We start from the raw sequence: 14790 nt of genomic DNA, 5'->3' as shown, positions 1-14790 counted from the left end.
TTCATCACTTCTGAAATGATGGAAACCTTAATTTGACAAAAGGTTCCTGAATAGTTTAGGGTTTCTATTCATCTATCTTATAGACATCTTAAAGTGGGGGAGACTGACTTGTTTTTGCTGTTCAGAGGAAGGGGAAAGGGCTTAAAAGCTGCAAGTGATGACAGCTCACCTGGACAGCTAATGCTGTGGCTTAACCGCTCCTGATCTGTTCTACCGAACTGAACTGAAGGCTAAGCAATGTCGATTTTTGTGCTTTTTGAAAACAGAATACCATGTTCATTATTCCAAGTGTGCACTTTTGTTTTTAATAAATAAATTGGAAATTCAAGATGATTTCCAAAACATAAAACATTGTGCAACATTCGTGCAATACAAATAGGTGCATTCGTTTAGGCAAAACAGGGCTGTGGTTTGTCACCTGTCAGGTTAAAAGCCAACGTGGTCAGCAGAAAGCAACCTGCTCAAATTGAAAGTCTTATCTGCTTACCAAATGGCTAAATTGTAAACACAGCAGAACATATTTTGGAGTTAACATATTACTCATTTGAAATGTCAGTATTCAAAATATCACAGAAGTAAAGTTCACATTTTTGGACAAATGTCTGTTTAGTTAAAAACTGGATCATAATATGCCCCTGCCCACATCCTTTTGCTGTGAGCTGTTTTTACAGTCTATAAGTGCTAACTGTTCACAGATGGCTTGGCCCAAGCCACTAAACGAATGCCCTCACTGACGTTTAAGTGATAAACACATTATAATGCAGCCTACAAATAATGGCTAGCTACAGCAGATGAGTTCTACACCCATCAAAGGCACGCCCACAACAACCCTGCTTTCTCCTCAGCCAATAGCCCATATATCTGACAACTTGGAATGAGAAAGCTATGGTGATTGGCCGGCTTTGGCTACCTGTTGTGTAGGTCAACAGTGTATTAAAGATGCCACGGTGGCACAATATCTTCAGCCGTCTGCCATGTCAGCGTTATGAAAGAAAGTTTGGTTGCCACGCAAGGGGAGCTTGGGGACGGGTCACATCACAGTAGCACTGATATCGAAAGACCACCAAGGACACTTAAGACAGTAACAACACGGTTGATTATCTTCTTAGTAACACTGAGCAATATTGTAAAATTTTCCCAGGAATATTTTAATACTTGACTGAGTCCATTGGCACTTGATATTTGAAAGAATATTGGTCTCAGTTGAAACTTTCCCAGGGTTTTTGAAATTGTGTCCTTGGTGTCCTTTTCCAAATGCAAACAATCTAAGGCATAAAACAATGTACTCTACAAAAGGGCAGGTATAAAGCTAATACCATAGACATTCAGTCTGTTTTCTGAAAAGAAAAACATAAATAATTGCATAAATAAAGCATATGATTATGAAGGTTTAAAGCTGTACAAGACACATTAGCATAGTCCTGTACAGGCACTGGATGCAGTGATATTATGTGTGCACCAAAATGTCTACATATGTAATGTTGGTTACATCCTAGAGTTGCAGTATTGAGGTAACTTCATAGTGAGAGTAAAGGCAAGGGGAACTTGGGGAGCACTTGTACAGTACTTGGCTCACTGTAAAAAGCCACACAGACATGCATTAGACAAAGGTGAAAATGTAGATAGAGGTGATAGTGTATATGTCCCGTAGTTGATATCATTCAAGTTTTAAAAATCACCCAAATAAAGCATTGGTTTTATTATGTTAGTGATATTGAGGGCGCCAAATGATATGAGTTCAGATGTGATCTAGATTCCAACGTCCTCCACAGCTTCATGTTCTTATGTTGCTGCAGTCCTGGTCGCAGATGTTGAGTGGAGGCTGGGTGAGAATCAGGGTAAAAGATGTTCCAGCTGGGCATCATCCAGTTCATTGACAGTGACGATGTGGTCGAGATGCTGCAGATACCGCTCCTGGTCTTGCATGAAGTGTGGGATCCTGGTCCTGCGAAGCACCGCCAGATGCCGGAGCCGCTCCACGTCTTCATATGACACCTGTGTGATGAAAGCTAGGGCCATTGGTATGTTTTCATGAACAGGCTATCAGCAGTATCATGGTTAGTCTCTGTCAGGTTAAGGTCCCTATGGGAACCTTTCATACTCTACTGCTGAGTATCTATGTTGCCATGAAGAAACCAGTTTTACCTGTCCATAAGATCAAATTGTTCAGCAGCAGAAATCTTTAGTAGTAAGAAAAACATTAAAGGTGATGTTTGAATCCAGCAAAAAGTCTTTGGCAAAATATGTTGACCAACTGCAAACAATAATAATAAAAAAAAAAAACTACAGAGAAACACTGAGGACTATCTGCAAAAATACCAAACTATCCTTTGGGAATACCAGAACAACTATCCTGTTGTATGTGTCAACTCTGTGCTTGAACCTCTGTCTATCTGTGGATTCACAGATCAAGTCATCTGTATCTGCCTTACCTGCTTATATAAGAGACTGTTGATTTTATCAGTAGGATAGCAGACATAATAAGAGTTGAATGGAGAGTGTTTCCTGGTAACACCAGACAAAATATATATCAGCATTCAACAACAAGGACGACTGCCAAGTTTGTCACACTGTCGGAAGGACAGACGCCCTAATGACAGTCCACCTACTGGCTTTATTTTAGTATTGGCAGAATATGTGTTTGGATGTATTTTAAGTTTGGAGATGACTATTATTTACAAGTGGGGAGTATACTGTAGCACTGGGCAGCCCTATAGCACAAAGTTGAGATAATCTACGTGCTTTTTTGTTTTTTGTTTTTTTTTTTTTGAAGGGAGATTTGTGTACAATCCTACTGAAAAATCCTTTTTGACTAATATCGTGAAATGAGTCTGCTATATTGATGTAAGGTGTGCTGCCTTTTTGATCTACTTGCTTTTGCTAGTATACTGCATGTGAAAGATGCTAATCTCAGGATTACTATGAAGTATGATGTGGTATTTGCACATCCCTGTATAGGAAGAAACAGGCAGAAATACACTACTGATGGCAAACAGCTTCCATCTTATGCCACTGAAGAGAGGCCTTCCCAAAAGCCAGTTTCTTTAGACTAAGGGCCTACTCACATTAGCCCATTTGTGCTGTGCCCAAGCACGTTTGACCCCAAAATCCAGATTATTTGACTAGTGTGAACGCTCCGTTCCGTGCTTCAGTACAGTACACTTCCTCCAGTCTGGCACAGTTGGAGGAGGTGTGCTTCAGCACAGTACGGGCGTTCATGCACGAGCACATGCACGGTCACGCACGCAGCGTGCAAACGTGGATATGATGTAAATCATGTGACCGTCCCTCCCGCGTTTCCTGCTGCCTCTGCAAAATCATTTTATGCGCACAGCGCAATTAATTGTGAATTGCCGCCTTGTGCAATCAATAATCAACCATGTTGTCTGTGTCATTGTCCGTTGTGCTGCTGCAACTGCGTATAAACAAAAGTCGATTTATGATGACGTCGGGCCACGCATGTTGTATTTCAATATGATGCCGTACATAGCAGAGGCAATTGCACTTAAGCACAGATGGGCTTGGGGTATTATGAGTGCAGGCCAGCGAGGGACTGGGAAGAGGGGGCATTCATGCTTCAGCACGATACGGAGCAACTGGGCCTAATGTGAGTAGGACCTGAGACGCCGTTGCCACACTGCTGAGGACAACAGAGGAAAAACCATGGACGTGAAGCAAAGGCTTACAGAAGATGGTTACTCCAGTGTGTAGATAAAGTGCTTGAAAAAACATTGGTTACAAAAAAGTGTACCCAGAAAGAAAAATCATGTTCAGCACCACCTACATCCCTCAGACACACCTACTTGGTGGCATCACTGGCATATTTTGCCATCAGATCCCACAGTGTCAGATGATCTGAGAGAACTCCCTCTTGTGGTATGGAGAAAGGGGCACAATTTGAGAGTCAGGTTAGTACATGCCAACAGTGAAGCTAAAAAAAGAGTCTTTTACACCCTCTTTGGTTGTTAGAAGCTGCGCACTTTGTAACAACATGATCAAGAGCAGTTATTTCTGTCATCCACATTGGGACAGGATTCTGTATCAGTGATGTCAAAACATGCACTACAACTCATGTAAAATATATGATAAAATGTCCCTGTGGTCTGGCATATGTAGGCAATACATCCTGCCACTTCAAGCAAAGAATAAGCGAACATAAATCCTCTATTAGAAGAAATGACAGAATATCATGTGGCAGCAAACTTTAATTATTGTACACATATCTTTTAAAGTTTGCCGGTCAACAAAAATCAAAACACAACATCGAGGTAGTTATGTGGACACTATTGACAGAGAGAAGTATATTGGGTCTACACACTATGAACCCTGTTACTGGGTAATTTAAATGATACCATGACAAGTTATGCTACATTAGACATGTACATGATTCTCTCCCTTTGTTCTGATATAGTTTGTGCTGTAATATCTAAGAAAGTCTGTATTGACCGATGTCCCATTACTTACACACACAATGCACATATATGATGCAAATAATGTGCATTTTAGTTCTCTTTGGGTGGTGCTTTACACGAACTGAATGATTGTGTGACCTCACCCCATACAGTCCTACTCCATTACCGCTGGCTGGGACACAGACTGACTCACAATAAACATATCATTCCAAGAAGCAGTGTTCATTCTCAATTCCTCTAATTTCTCATTAGTTCTCTTGGAGAAGCCTGATATGGAGCAGTGCCACCAAACTCACTGTGTGTTATGCAATTACACAGGTGCAAAAACAGTGTTTTGACAGACATGAAGGTGAGTAGTTAATGACTAAATGTACCTTTTTTTGGTTGAACCATCCTTTTAAGATGAACTATTCCTTTAACAGTCCAGTCAACCTGTCAGGAGCTGGACGGCTGGCTGAGATCAGTGGACAGATCTGGCCTCCCGGGCAAATTCAAGGCATATTGCCAAGGATACTCTGGCCGCTACTAGTGTATGAGGTCCCCATCTCCACTGTGGAGACCATGGAGAGGAAGGTCAGCACCTGCCTTGGGAGATGGTTGGGGTTGCCCAGGAGCCTCAGTAACATTGCCCTCTATGGGAACACCACAAAGCTCTGGTTGCCCTTGAAGTCGTTGGAAGAGGAGTTCAAGGTGACACGGACAAGGGAGGTGCTCATGTACAGGGACTCGAGTGACCCCAAGGTGGCCCAGGCAGGAGTGGTGGTGAAGACTGGGAGGAAGTGGAGCGCTCAGGCTGCTGTGCTGGAAGCAGAGGCCCGGCTGCGCCACAAAGACCTGGTAGGTGTAGTGGCCCGTGGCAGAGCAGGCCTGGGGATGTTCCCAACACCACCTCGGCACAAGGAGGGCAAGGGAAAGGAGAAGCGGAGGCAGATACAGGAGGAGGTCAGGACTGCAGTGGAGGAAGGAAGGACAAGCAGAGCGGCTGGGCTGAGGCAGCAGGGGGCCTGGACCAGATGGGAGCATACCATGGACCGTAAAGTCACCTGGACGGATCTCTGGCAGGCGGAACCGCACCGCATCAGCTTCCTGATCCGGGCAGTATATGATGTCCTACCTAGCCCAGCGAACCTCTTCACCTGGGGGAAAGGGGAGACCCCGAGCTGCCAACTGTGTGCAGCAAGAGGAACTCTGGAACACATTATGAGCTCCTGCCCAAAAGCGCTCGGCCAGGGCCGTTACACCTGGCGCCACAACCAGGTGCTGAGGCCGATCACAGAGGCCATCAGCGAGGGCATCAGCAGCTGCAGCCGAACGCGTAACACCACTGGTGAATTCACTTTTGTCAGAGCAGGTGACAAGCCAAGGGCAGGTCGCAAGAAGACACCAGCAGGGATCCTGGCAACCGCCCAGGATTGGCAGCTCTCTGTAGACCTGGAGAGGCAGCTGAGATTCCCCCAGCACATTGTCAGCACCAGCCTGAGGCCAGATATCCTTCTGGTCTCAGAGAGCACCAGGAGCATCATAATCATGGAGCTGACGGTGCCATGGGAGGACCGCTTGGGGGAGGCCCATGAAAGGAAGAGGACCAAGTATGAACAGTTGGTCATTGACTGTCGAGCTCAGGGCTGGAAGGTAAGTTGTATGCCCATCGAGGTTGGCTGCAGAGGATTTGTGGGGCGTTCACTCCACAAAGCCTTGAGTGCCCTGGGCATCACGGGAACAGCTAGGAGCAGAGCCATCAAAAACACCACTGAAGCAGCTGAGAAAGCTTCAAGATGGCTCTGGATCCGGAGAGGAGAACCATGGGGAGAAGCGAATGCCGCCTGAACACAAGCCGCGGTCTGATCAACCACGGCTGGGTCGCCTGGGCGAGGGTGTCTGATGTTGCAAGACCCGAAACACCCTATGACCCCAGGAAACATCACTGAAGATGTGTTCAGGAGCATCAGAAGATGTATTGAAGAACTTTAAATTACTTATTTGGACAAACCATAAACATAGCCATTCTAAATAACTGTTCCAATTTATTTTCCAAACTAAAGTACTATGGGCTTCATGTAGGGAGGAAAATCCCTCGTGTGCTTGTTTACATCTAGCAAAACCTTGTTCGAGAAGTTCCTGACTAAAACAACACAAGATAATCTCACAGGAGACGAGACTAAGCTTGAGAAAATATTACAGAATAGGGTACTGCGCTTTGTAAAATGTATTCTCTGGTAATGGGGCATCCCAGTGGCTCACCTGGTAAAGTGTGTGCCATGTATTCAGGCTAAGACCTTACCAGAGGAGCCCAGGTTTAATTCCGAGTGAGCCCTTTGCTGCATGTCACCCCCTCTCTCTCTCCCTGCCTTTCCTGTTTCTGAGTGTTGGCTGATAAACACCTGCTGTGACATCAGGGATTGGGTGTGGTCAAAGGGGCAACATGCCTGAAAGTTTCAGCCTCTACAGAGTCATGCAGCAGAAGTTGTCTGCCACATGTGATTTGGCTCTGACTCATTCTCTAAAAAGGGAAGTGTATGGGATCGTCATATGACAGCACTGAGACCAACCTTGCCCAGAGAGGCCAACATCTTGAAATCAATGGTCCTCCGATGCCGAAGAATCCTGAGGATCCCATCCAGATAAACCTGGTCTTTACTGAAGCAACCTGGAGCATTACAAGCACAACATACATTATACATGAGGAATAAAATTTAGAAAATCAGGCAACTTAATTTTCACCTGTACATTGGATTTCAAATTCCTGTGATACTGAGTATTTCTGCAAGCACCATAAACATGTATCGTTGCTCATGGTAAGTATGCATGGTCACCTGGCTTGGAGGTGTCCGTCTGTCCCCTTTTGGCGCGCAGACAGTACTCCCAGCGCACAGCCGGGTCCTGGACAAAGCGGGCGATATGACTGAAGAGCTGGCTGAAGCTCATGCTGGCGGCGTGATACACCGTGTAGTAGAGCAGAGCTGCGCGCCAAAGGTAGGGCTGTTTCCGTAGCAACACACTATGCAAGCTGGCCAGGCCCTCCTCTGTGGGATTGGCCGGTTTAAGGCCAAACTGCTTCCTGCCTGCTGCGGTAGCCCATGGTTGCAGATTGTTATTGACCCCTCGCAAATAATGTGTGCCTGAGAGGACAAATAGGACAAGAAAGAAAAGCATTGCTTGACTGAAATGACATCTACAGCAAAATCCATGATAAATTCATAAAAATCCGCCCAAAAACATGTTAGAAAATAGTTACTGGTATGATATGCTTTGCATTTCTGGGCCCATTTTGTCGTTTAGTGTATTCTTCATATTCCTGTGTGCTGCCTAAATATAGATGATGCAACTTCACAAAGATATTTCCAGCACAGCCACAGTGGTGTAGCACAACGGTTTTCAGCTATCCCTTAACAGGAGTGGTAAACATCAGGTTTTGGTGTGTGTCCATCAGAATCAATGAGCAAAGGCTTCTTTCTAGAGCCGCAATTTTGCACCAGCTTTCAACAGTGATGCAGGGAGACATTCATCATAGAAGAAGCAGAGACAAAGATCTCTCCACTAACATTAGTTTCAATAGAAAAGAATTCAGTGCATCCACAAGACATGAACAATGGGTACAACTCTTGCTTTTTTTTTTTTTTTTTTACCGGGCACTATCACTACTGCTCAACCCACCCACATGTATAGGTTTCCCAAGTTTCAACCATGCTCAGAAAAGGGACATTGTTGAAATGCATTCAGGTAAACTTAGGAAGGCATAAACTGAGGCAGGTTGAGGAAAAGCAGGTAGACCATGAAAGGAAATTCCAGCTCTTTGTCAAACTGCTGGAATGCCCTGAACACCACAGAGAGTGCAAGAGTATCCACATCACTGCAATACGGCCACTCTGATTGTTTTTAGATTCAACATGATAAATACAGCATTTGGTGCTTTAAGACACTGTAAATGTCTGTCCTACCCCATACTGGAGTGTTTAAAGTGACAGTTAACCTTAAACAACATTTGACCCATGGAACATCTTGATCCTAAGTCTGTAGGTCAAACAGAGGTCCATGTAAAAAAGCCTGCAACCCAAGGAGTCTGAATTTCCTGAATTTGCCATGGCATTTGGGCAAACAGGCTTCTTGTGAAGTATGAGGCATTATGGTTATTTGAGTGTTTACAATTCTGCAAACCTAAAACCCAGAAGTGGCCAAAAAGCTAGTTGTGCCTCCGGTGGATCGCATGTAGAACTGAAAGTAAAGACAAAAATGCAACAATGTTTTTTCAATGGAAATGAGGGACACATTTTAGTCTGCAAGGCTCTTATTGGATTACTTGACATATTTTTTTCTCTAAGCTTCAGTTTGAAAATGTGGTGGAAATGCTGTCGGCTACAAGGTAAGCCTTGAATGAATTTTTTTCTGTGGCTTCATTGCTGACTGCAGGACAGGCACTTGTGCAATGGATCTGAAATTTGGATAGGTTTATAGGTTTAGGAATGTGCACTTTCAGAGAAGCTTTGGATGATTTCAATAGCAGCAATGGCATGAAAAGGTGGAGGAGCTTATTGTCAGGCCGACAAAAATTTAGAAAGCTCAAACCAGGAAATAACAATAGACTGGCTATAAAACTGTATGGTTGCAAGAAGACCTATAATGATCACTCTCACACTGCAAATGTCAATTTAACTGCAAAAAACGCATATAATATTGCATAAAATAGCTTTAAGACAACTGATGCTTGATGTATAGAGAGACTGCTGTATATTTTGCTGTACCGATCTCATGTCTTAACATTCCCTCCAGCCAGTGTTGTCGAGCTCCAGCCAGGTTTATAGTAAGGGTGGGACGGCAGCTCTCCACCATCATGACCGCCTGAGACAGCAGTTCTTCAGACAGACACACCACAACCTGAGGACGATAACACACAGCCATACAAACATACATCATCATCATCTCTATAGGGAACAGTTGATTTGGTCTTTTGTTGCAAAACTGTGAGCGAGCATGAAAATTTTAGCTGGCTTGCAAGGTTACTACCATGTTACAACTACACAAACATCTTAGTAAGTAAATCTGTAAATGATCGGAATGCAGACATGACAACAAGAAGTTCTGCTATGTACAGTAGATTTGCAGAAAACAAATATATTTGCACCCACATTAATTTCTTTAAACACATGAAAAGCTTTCTATGCTCATACCAACATATTTATTTATTTATTTAATATTTTTATTTATTTATTATTTATTTAGTCAAGGTTTATTTGATAGGGCCAGATACATACATACATTGAACATTTCATAAATATTCTGATGTATTGTATTATTTATAACATTTACACTCAGTGGCCACTTTATCAGCTCCACTTGTACAATCTAATGCAGTTCAATGCAACACCTCTGCCATAAATTCTACCTTTTAACAAAGTTTATAATGTTCACTTTTTGTTGACACTGTAGAGAATGTTTGAATTTAATTCTGTTTATTATTGAGGTTATAGTTTGCAGAGGTCTTGTACTGGACTACATTATATTGAGAGGTGTTTCTAATTTTTTGTCCCTCCCTATTTATACACATGAGGTGGGACAGAATAGTAGAAACACCTTTCAATAAAATGCAGTCCAGTACAACAGCAGCACTAACTATGAGCTCAATGCAAAATAGAATTGAATAAACACCATTGTTACTGTGACAAAAAAACCTGAGCATTATAGGCATCAGGAAAGGAATCTTTATGGCAGAACAGTTGTACTGGATTGTATTAGATTGTGCAGGTGGACCTAATAAAGTGGCCACTGAGCTCATTTGAAAAAAATTGTCCCTAGTTGTGCCATTGTTGAAACAGTTATACATTAAACATAATCAACACAAGAAACGCAAAGCACAGGATAAAAGTAAGTAAAATATGCCCAAGAGAAATCAAGCATATAGGAAAACCAACCAACAAAGACAAGTAAGTTGCTAGTTGTACTGCAAAACTGACTAACCTTTACAATCTGCTTCAGTACACTGTTTACACAACGATGCACTCACCTCTCCTACACAGTTCTCCTTCTGCAGATATTTGCGTACAGATGCCCAAACCCGACTTTTAGGGAGCACGTTGCCTCCCGTGACCTCCTCAAAATTCTCATAGGAGTCAAACTTCCTCAATACACACTCCATGATTCCAACTGCCTACAATTAAACACAGACACAAGTTAATGGGTTACTGGGTCTTAGGTTTGCATATTAGAGATAAGGGATGCACTGATACTAGTTTTTAAATTCTGATGCCAAGCACAAAACCTAAAGCACTGACCAATGCCAACTGATCTGATCCATTAAATTCACATGACATAGTGACCATTTGACAAGACCTTTTGAAGAATACAACTGATATAAAATCCATCTTTTTTCTCACAGTTTGGGAAACAGAAGCATGTGCCTGCAAACAAAGCTTTTGTTTCTGAAATTCTGTTCAGGCTTTTGTTATAAGATATTAGTTTCAGGTAAAATCTCTAATACTGATACTCCATTTTAGCCTGATGTCAACAACACCAGCAGTTTCTGTACTGGTGCTTCCCTATTTGGGACCAAAAAGTCATAGTAAATTCCAGCCGTACCTGCTCAAGGAAGAGGCCTGAGCCCTCCTTGTATTTCTCCAGCACGCTGCTTGGCTCGGGCTGCGCATACTCAAACTGAGGCTCATACTTGTAGTCTGACTGGAAGAAAGTCTGCCTCTCCTGCTCCAGGTTCAGGGGCCTGAGGGCCACCAGCAGGCAGGGCCTTGAGGGCGAATTCAGCGGAGCGGTCCCCACCCCTTTGGCGATGTGTGGCAGGGAAGTGGCAGGTCGCATTTGCCCTTTACCGACCCGAAGTCCCAGAGAGTAGTTGACTGAGCAGGTGCTCTCACTGCGGCGCATCCAGCCTCCAGGGCCCAGGCTGGGGCTGGTCAGGCTGCGAGCTGGGGGTGAGGGGGCAGCCGCACCACTACGCCAGGGAGGCTGAAGGGTTCGCCGGTCCACCATCTGCTCTTGAGACCCCCGAAGGCGCTGGGGGGTCATCTCCAGGCTGAGGGGCCGGCGCAGCGGCAGTTTGGGCGTGGCCCCGCCCCTTGATAACCTCCTCTCAGCTACCTGGGCCTGGCCTGAGTCTGGGGGCTTGGTCTGAGCCGGAAGCCCGTTGTGGGATACCTCCTCCCTTTTAGTGGCATTGCTCCTTCTCGCCCGAGGTCTGGGGGCTGCATTGGAGATGCTGGTGGGGTTTTTGGGTGGATCCGATCCATTTCCTGGCTCTAACCTGCTGCTGCTCCGCCCAACTCCTTCAACCTCAGCCCGATCCATGCAGACTTCACCTGGGTCCAAAACCATCACCACGACAGCTGCCCCTCCAGCTCCGCCTGGCTGCCGCCCAGACACTGTGGACAGCAGAGCAAGACGTGTTGCTTGTTGTTGTTGGTGGTGGTGGTGGTGTGTTTACATTCCTGCTCATGTTGTTGTTTGAGGTGGTAGTAGTGTGTACGTGTGAGTGTGTGTGTGAGAGAGAAAATGTGCCTGATGTCACTCACTGCCAGCGCTTTAACAGGATTAGAGTTGAGAAAATGACTGTTTGCTGGTCAGTGGCAGTGGAGGTGTCAGTCAGACGGGTAGGTGGAGCTGCAGCTGGCTACCATGAAATTAGTCGTTTTTACAGCCCGTCACATAGAAACAGACAGAGAGCCACAGCTCCATCAAGAACAAAGGTGCTGTCACATGTGAAGCATTTACGTCTTTGCTCGAGATGAAAATGTGTTTTTATTTAGAAATGCTAAATGTATACACCAGTATGAAATGAATGGCACGAGAGTTCACACAGTCATTTTAGAAGAAGGAGGGGAAAACAAATATTACAGGCTAAATCATTAACTATACACAAAGTGGTTCCTGTGAAGTGCTTTCTTTCATTTGTCAAATCACAGCAAGTCAAACCTTACTCACCCTGAAGCGTGTCCTGGGGCTTTTGCGCGGATTTGTAAATTCAAGCTTTTCTTTTGGTCATGACGCCTCCGAGCTCCAACTCCGCTGTGCCTGAGCCGCTGAGGTTTCCGGTGGCTGGATAACGGGACAGGGCCTGGGGGCCTGGCCTCACACACAGCCGCCTCTACATCTACGCCTGGGCCGGCCAGGAAGCGGCGGTTGAGTTGGAAGATATGACGTGCTGCGCCGTGCCCGCCTCTTCTCTGCGTCATGACGTACAATCCGGGGGGCGGGACTACACGCACTCACTCATCTGTATTGGTTCAGTATTTACCATAGACTGTCTATGGTGTTTACCAGACTGGAGCAGAATGAATGAATATTTGAGTGCATTGTGGATGTTTTCTCACTGCCAAATACGTGACGTGCAGATTACTTGATGAACAAGAAGGGGAAAAGGGAATGATGGGGAATGATCAAGTCTATTTGTGTGGCACATTTCACATTTGCACACAACTGAAATTTGACGTGCTTTACATAAGGCATTAAAGGACATTTAAATGCATAGAGGAGAAAAAATGTAACAAATAAAATAGAAAAATAAGGCAGTAAAAAGTGCATAGGAGGTATAATGTCAAAATGCAAATGAAACCTCTGTCAGTAAGTTTAAATAAATAAATTAGAAAACTAGGCAATACAAGCAATACAATACAAGTGCAAAACACATTACAGTGTTTTGCTTTAAGACATAACTTATCTATCAATGATAATAGTAAGACTGATGGTGAAGAATATATTCACAGCATTATTCCAATTAAAAACTAATAATGCACCTCTTTTCTCTAAATCAATCAGAATTTAAATGCTGTAACCAACATCAGCATCTACACTGCCAGAGGAGATGAGACTGTGTATCATATCAGAGCACAGAGGGAGCAACCGGCATCAATGTCTAACCTAAATGTACCAGTCTGCTGCTAATACTGTAGACTGCCTGGGTCAGCACTCCATGTTGTGCTGCTCGTGGTGTTTCTTTGTGTGCTTTTCTAATACATTTATTAGTGCAATTAGTATTTTGAATATCAACGTAATGAATATCTAGAATGTATTATGTATGTTATATTCAGTTACATTTTGGCACAATGTGTTAAATCACTGGAGGATATCAAGGGTTTTTTTTTTTTTTTTTTTTTTTTAAATAAAATCCTTAAAAATAAATCAGTAGTGGAAGTAGTCAATATATAACATGGCAATTAATGTTCATCCAGTTGTATCACCAAATTAATGAGAGCAGTTCATCAAATCCAAGGCAGAGGTTTTATTTAGACAGGGATAACATTACAGTTTATAACTCTGAGCATATAATTTACTCTGTATAAATAAGTCAGATGAAAAGAGCTACGTGTACTCACAGCAAAAACATTGAGTTGGCTGCACTCTTGAGAACAAAAGGCATGACCAGTGCAGTCACTAGTCAAACTAGCTCATCTACAGGGGTTTGAACTACATCCTGAGTTTAATCTGCGAGAAGCTGTTTTCTTCATATGTTGCAACAGAACAGTTTTTGAAACCAAGACAATCATCTGATTAATATTTAAGAAGACAATGCCATCAAAGCAATTTTAATCTACAAAGAAGTGCTTCTCTGTCTGCCAATGACAGACATTTATAATTCATTGATAAAATGACATCACAATGTAAGATTAATGTCCAACAACAGCATGCAAGCACACATTGGCATCTTTTCACACTTTTGACAGATGTTCATAGTTAGATGAAGTCAGATTACTTGATCTGTAGAGGTTTGAGGTGGCATTTGCAGGGAGGACTCAGGGACATGTTTTTCTTGGTGCACCTGACTGAAACGCTGCAATACGGCTCATCACCCAGTGCTGGTTGGCCAAGGCACAAATCGTCTTGTTGGCAACAGTTGTAAATCTGTAAGAAACACAGTACATACAAAACATGATTTAAAAAAAAACTCGCAGTACAAGGTAGACAGGTAGGCAAAAGAGACTGAGCACACTGCACATTTGTCATGCAAAATGCCATTATCAGTATATTCAACCTGAATAATGCAGAGCCCACCCAGTAAGGGTACACATACTTACACCACTGCTTTGGGGGTGCAGGTGCTTGAGGTTGGTGTGATCGACGTCACCCTGCATAATGGAATTTTATTTGAAGAGAATTTTACACAGCAGTCATCTTTTGGGTCTCGATGTATCACGGCATCTGTGAAGACATTCACACACACACTTGTCAGCAACAGAATTTGTAATACCTCACCTCTGAAATGTGTCTAGGATGGCATCTCTGTGAAACCACAGTGGCACTGACCTGAAGGTGCAATGTGGGAGAAACAGGCCAGTCCCAGCAGCACAAGAATCACCAGCATCTTCATGGTTCCCCGGCAGAAAGAGAGAGCGAGAGAGACAGAGAGAGGTGCTACTGTGTGGCTGAAGGTCTTCAGTCT

The 14790-nt window shown here is 43.7% G+C and overlaps 2 protein-coding genes across 2 annotated transcripts; both read right to left on the bottom strand.

The window, feature by feature from the left end:
• Positions 1 to 195: 195 nt before the first annotated feature.
• kiaa0895l lies at positions 196 to 12507 on the bottom strand. Its single transcript, XM_030047846.1, has 7 exons — positions 12336 to 12507; positions 10983 to 11776; positions 10411 to 10554; positions 9152 to 9284; positions 7226 to 7531; positions 6962 to 7059; positions 196 to 1995 (listed from the first exon to the last, which is right to left on the bottom strand). The coding sequence occupies exons 2-7, from the start codon at positions 11727 to 11729 to the stop codon at positions 1834 to 1836; spliced, it is 1590 nt and encodes a 529-aa protein (XP_029903706.1). The 5' UTR covers positions 11730 to 11776; positions 12336 to 12507; the 3' UTR covers positions 196 to 1833.
• A 1636-nt stretch (positions 12508 to 14143) lies between these two features.
• On the bottom strand, positions 14144 to 14790 carry LOC115356807 (C-C motif chemokine 17-like). Its single transcript, XM_030048074.1, has 3 exons — positions 14655 to 14790; positions 14426 to 14549; positions 14144 to 14252 (listed from the first exon to the last, which is right to left on the bottom strand). The coding sequence occupies exons 1-3, from the start codon at positions 14716 to 14718 to the stop codon at positions 14144 to 14146; spliced, it is 297 nt and encodes a 98-aa protein (XP_029903934.1). The 5' UTR covers positions 14719 to 14790.

Source organism: Myripristis murdjan, chromosome 3 (assembly GCF_902150065.1).
Source record: "Myripristis murdjan chromosome 3, fMyrMur1.1, whole genome shotgun sequence".
Lineage (NCBI taxonomy): Eukaryota > Metazoa > Chordata > Actinopteri > Holocentriformes > Holocentridae > Myripristis > Myripristis murdjan.
The sequence above is the reverse complement of the archived record's forward strand: the minus strand, read 5'-3'. Positions and strand labels throughout refer to the sequence as shown.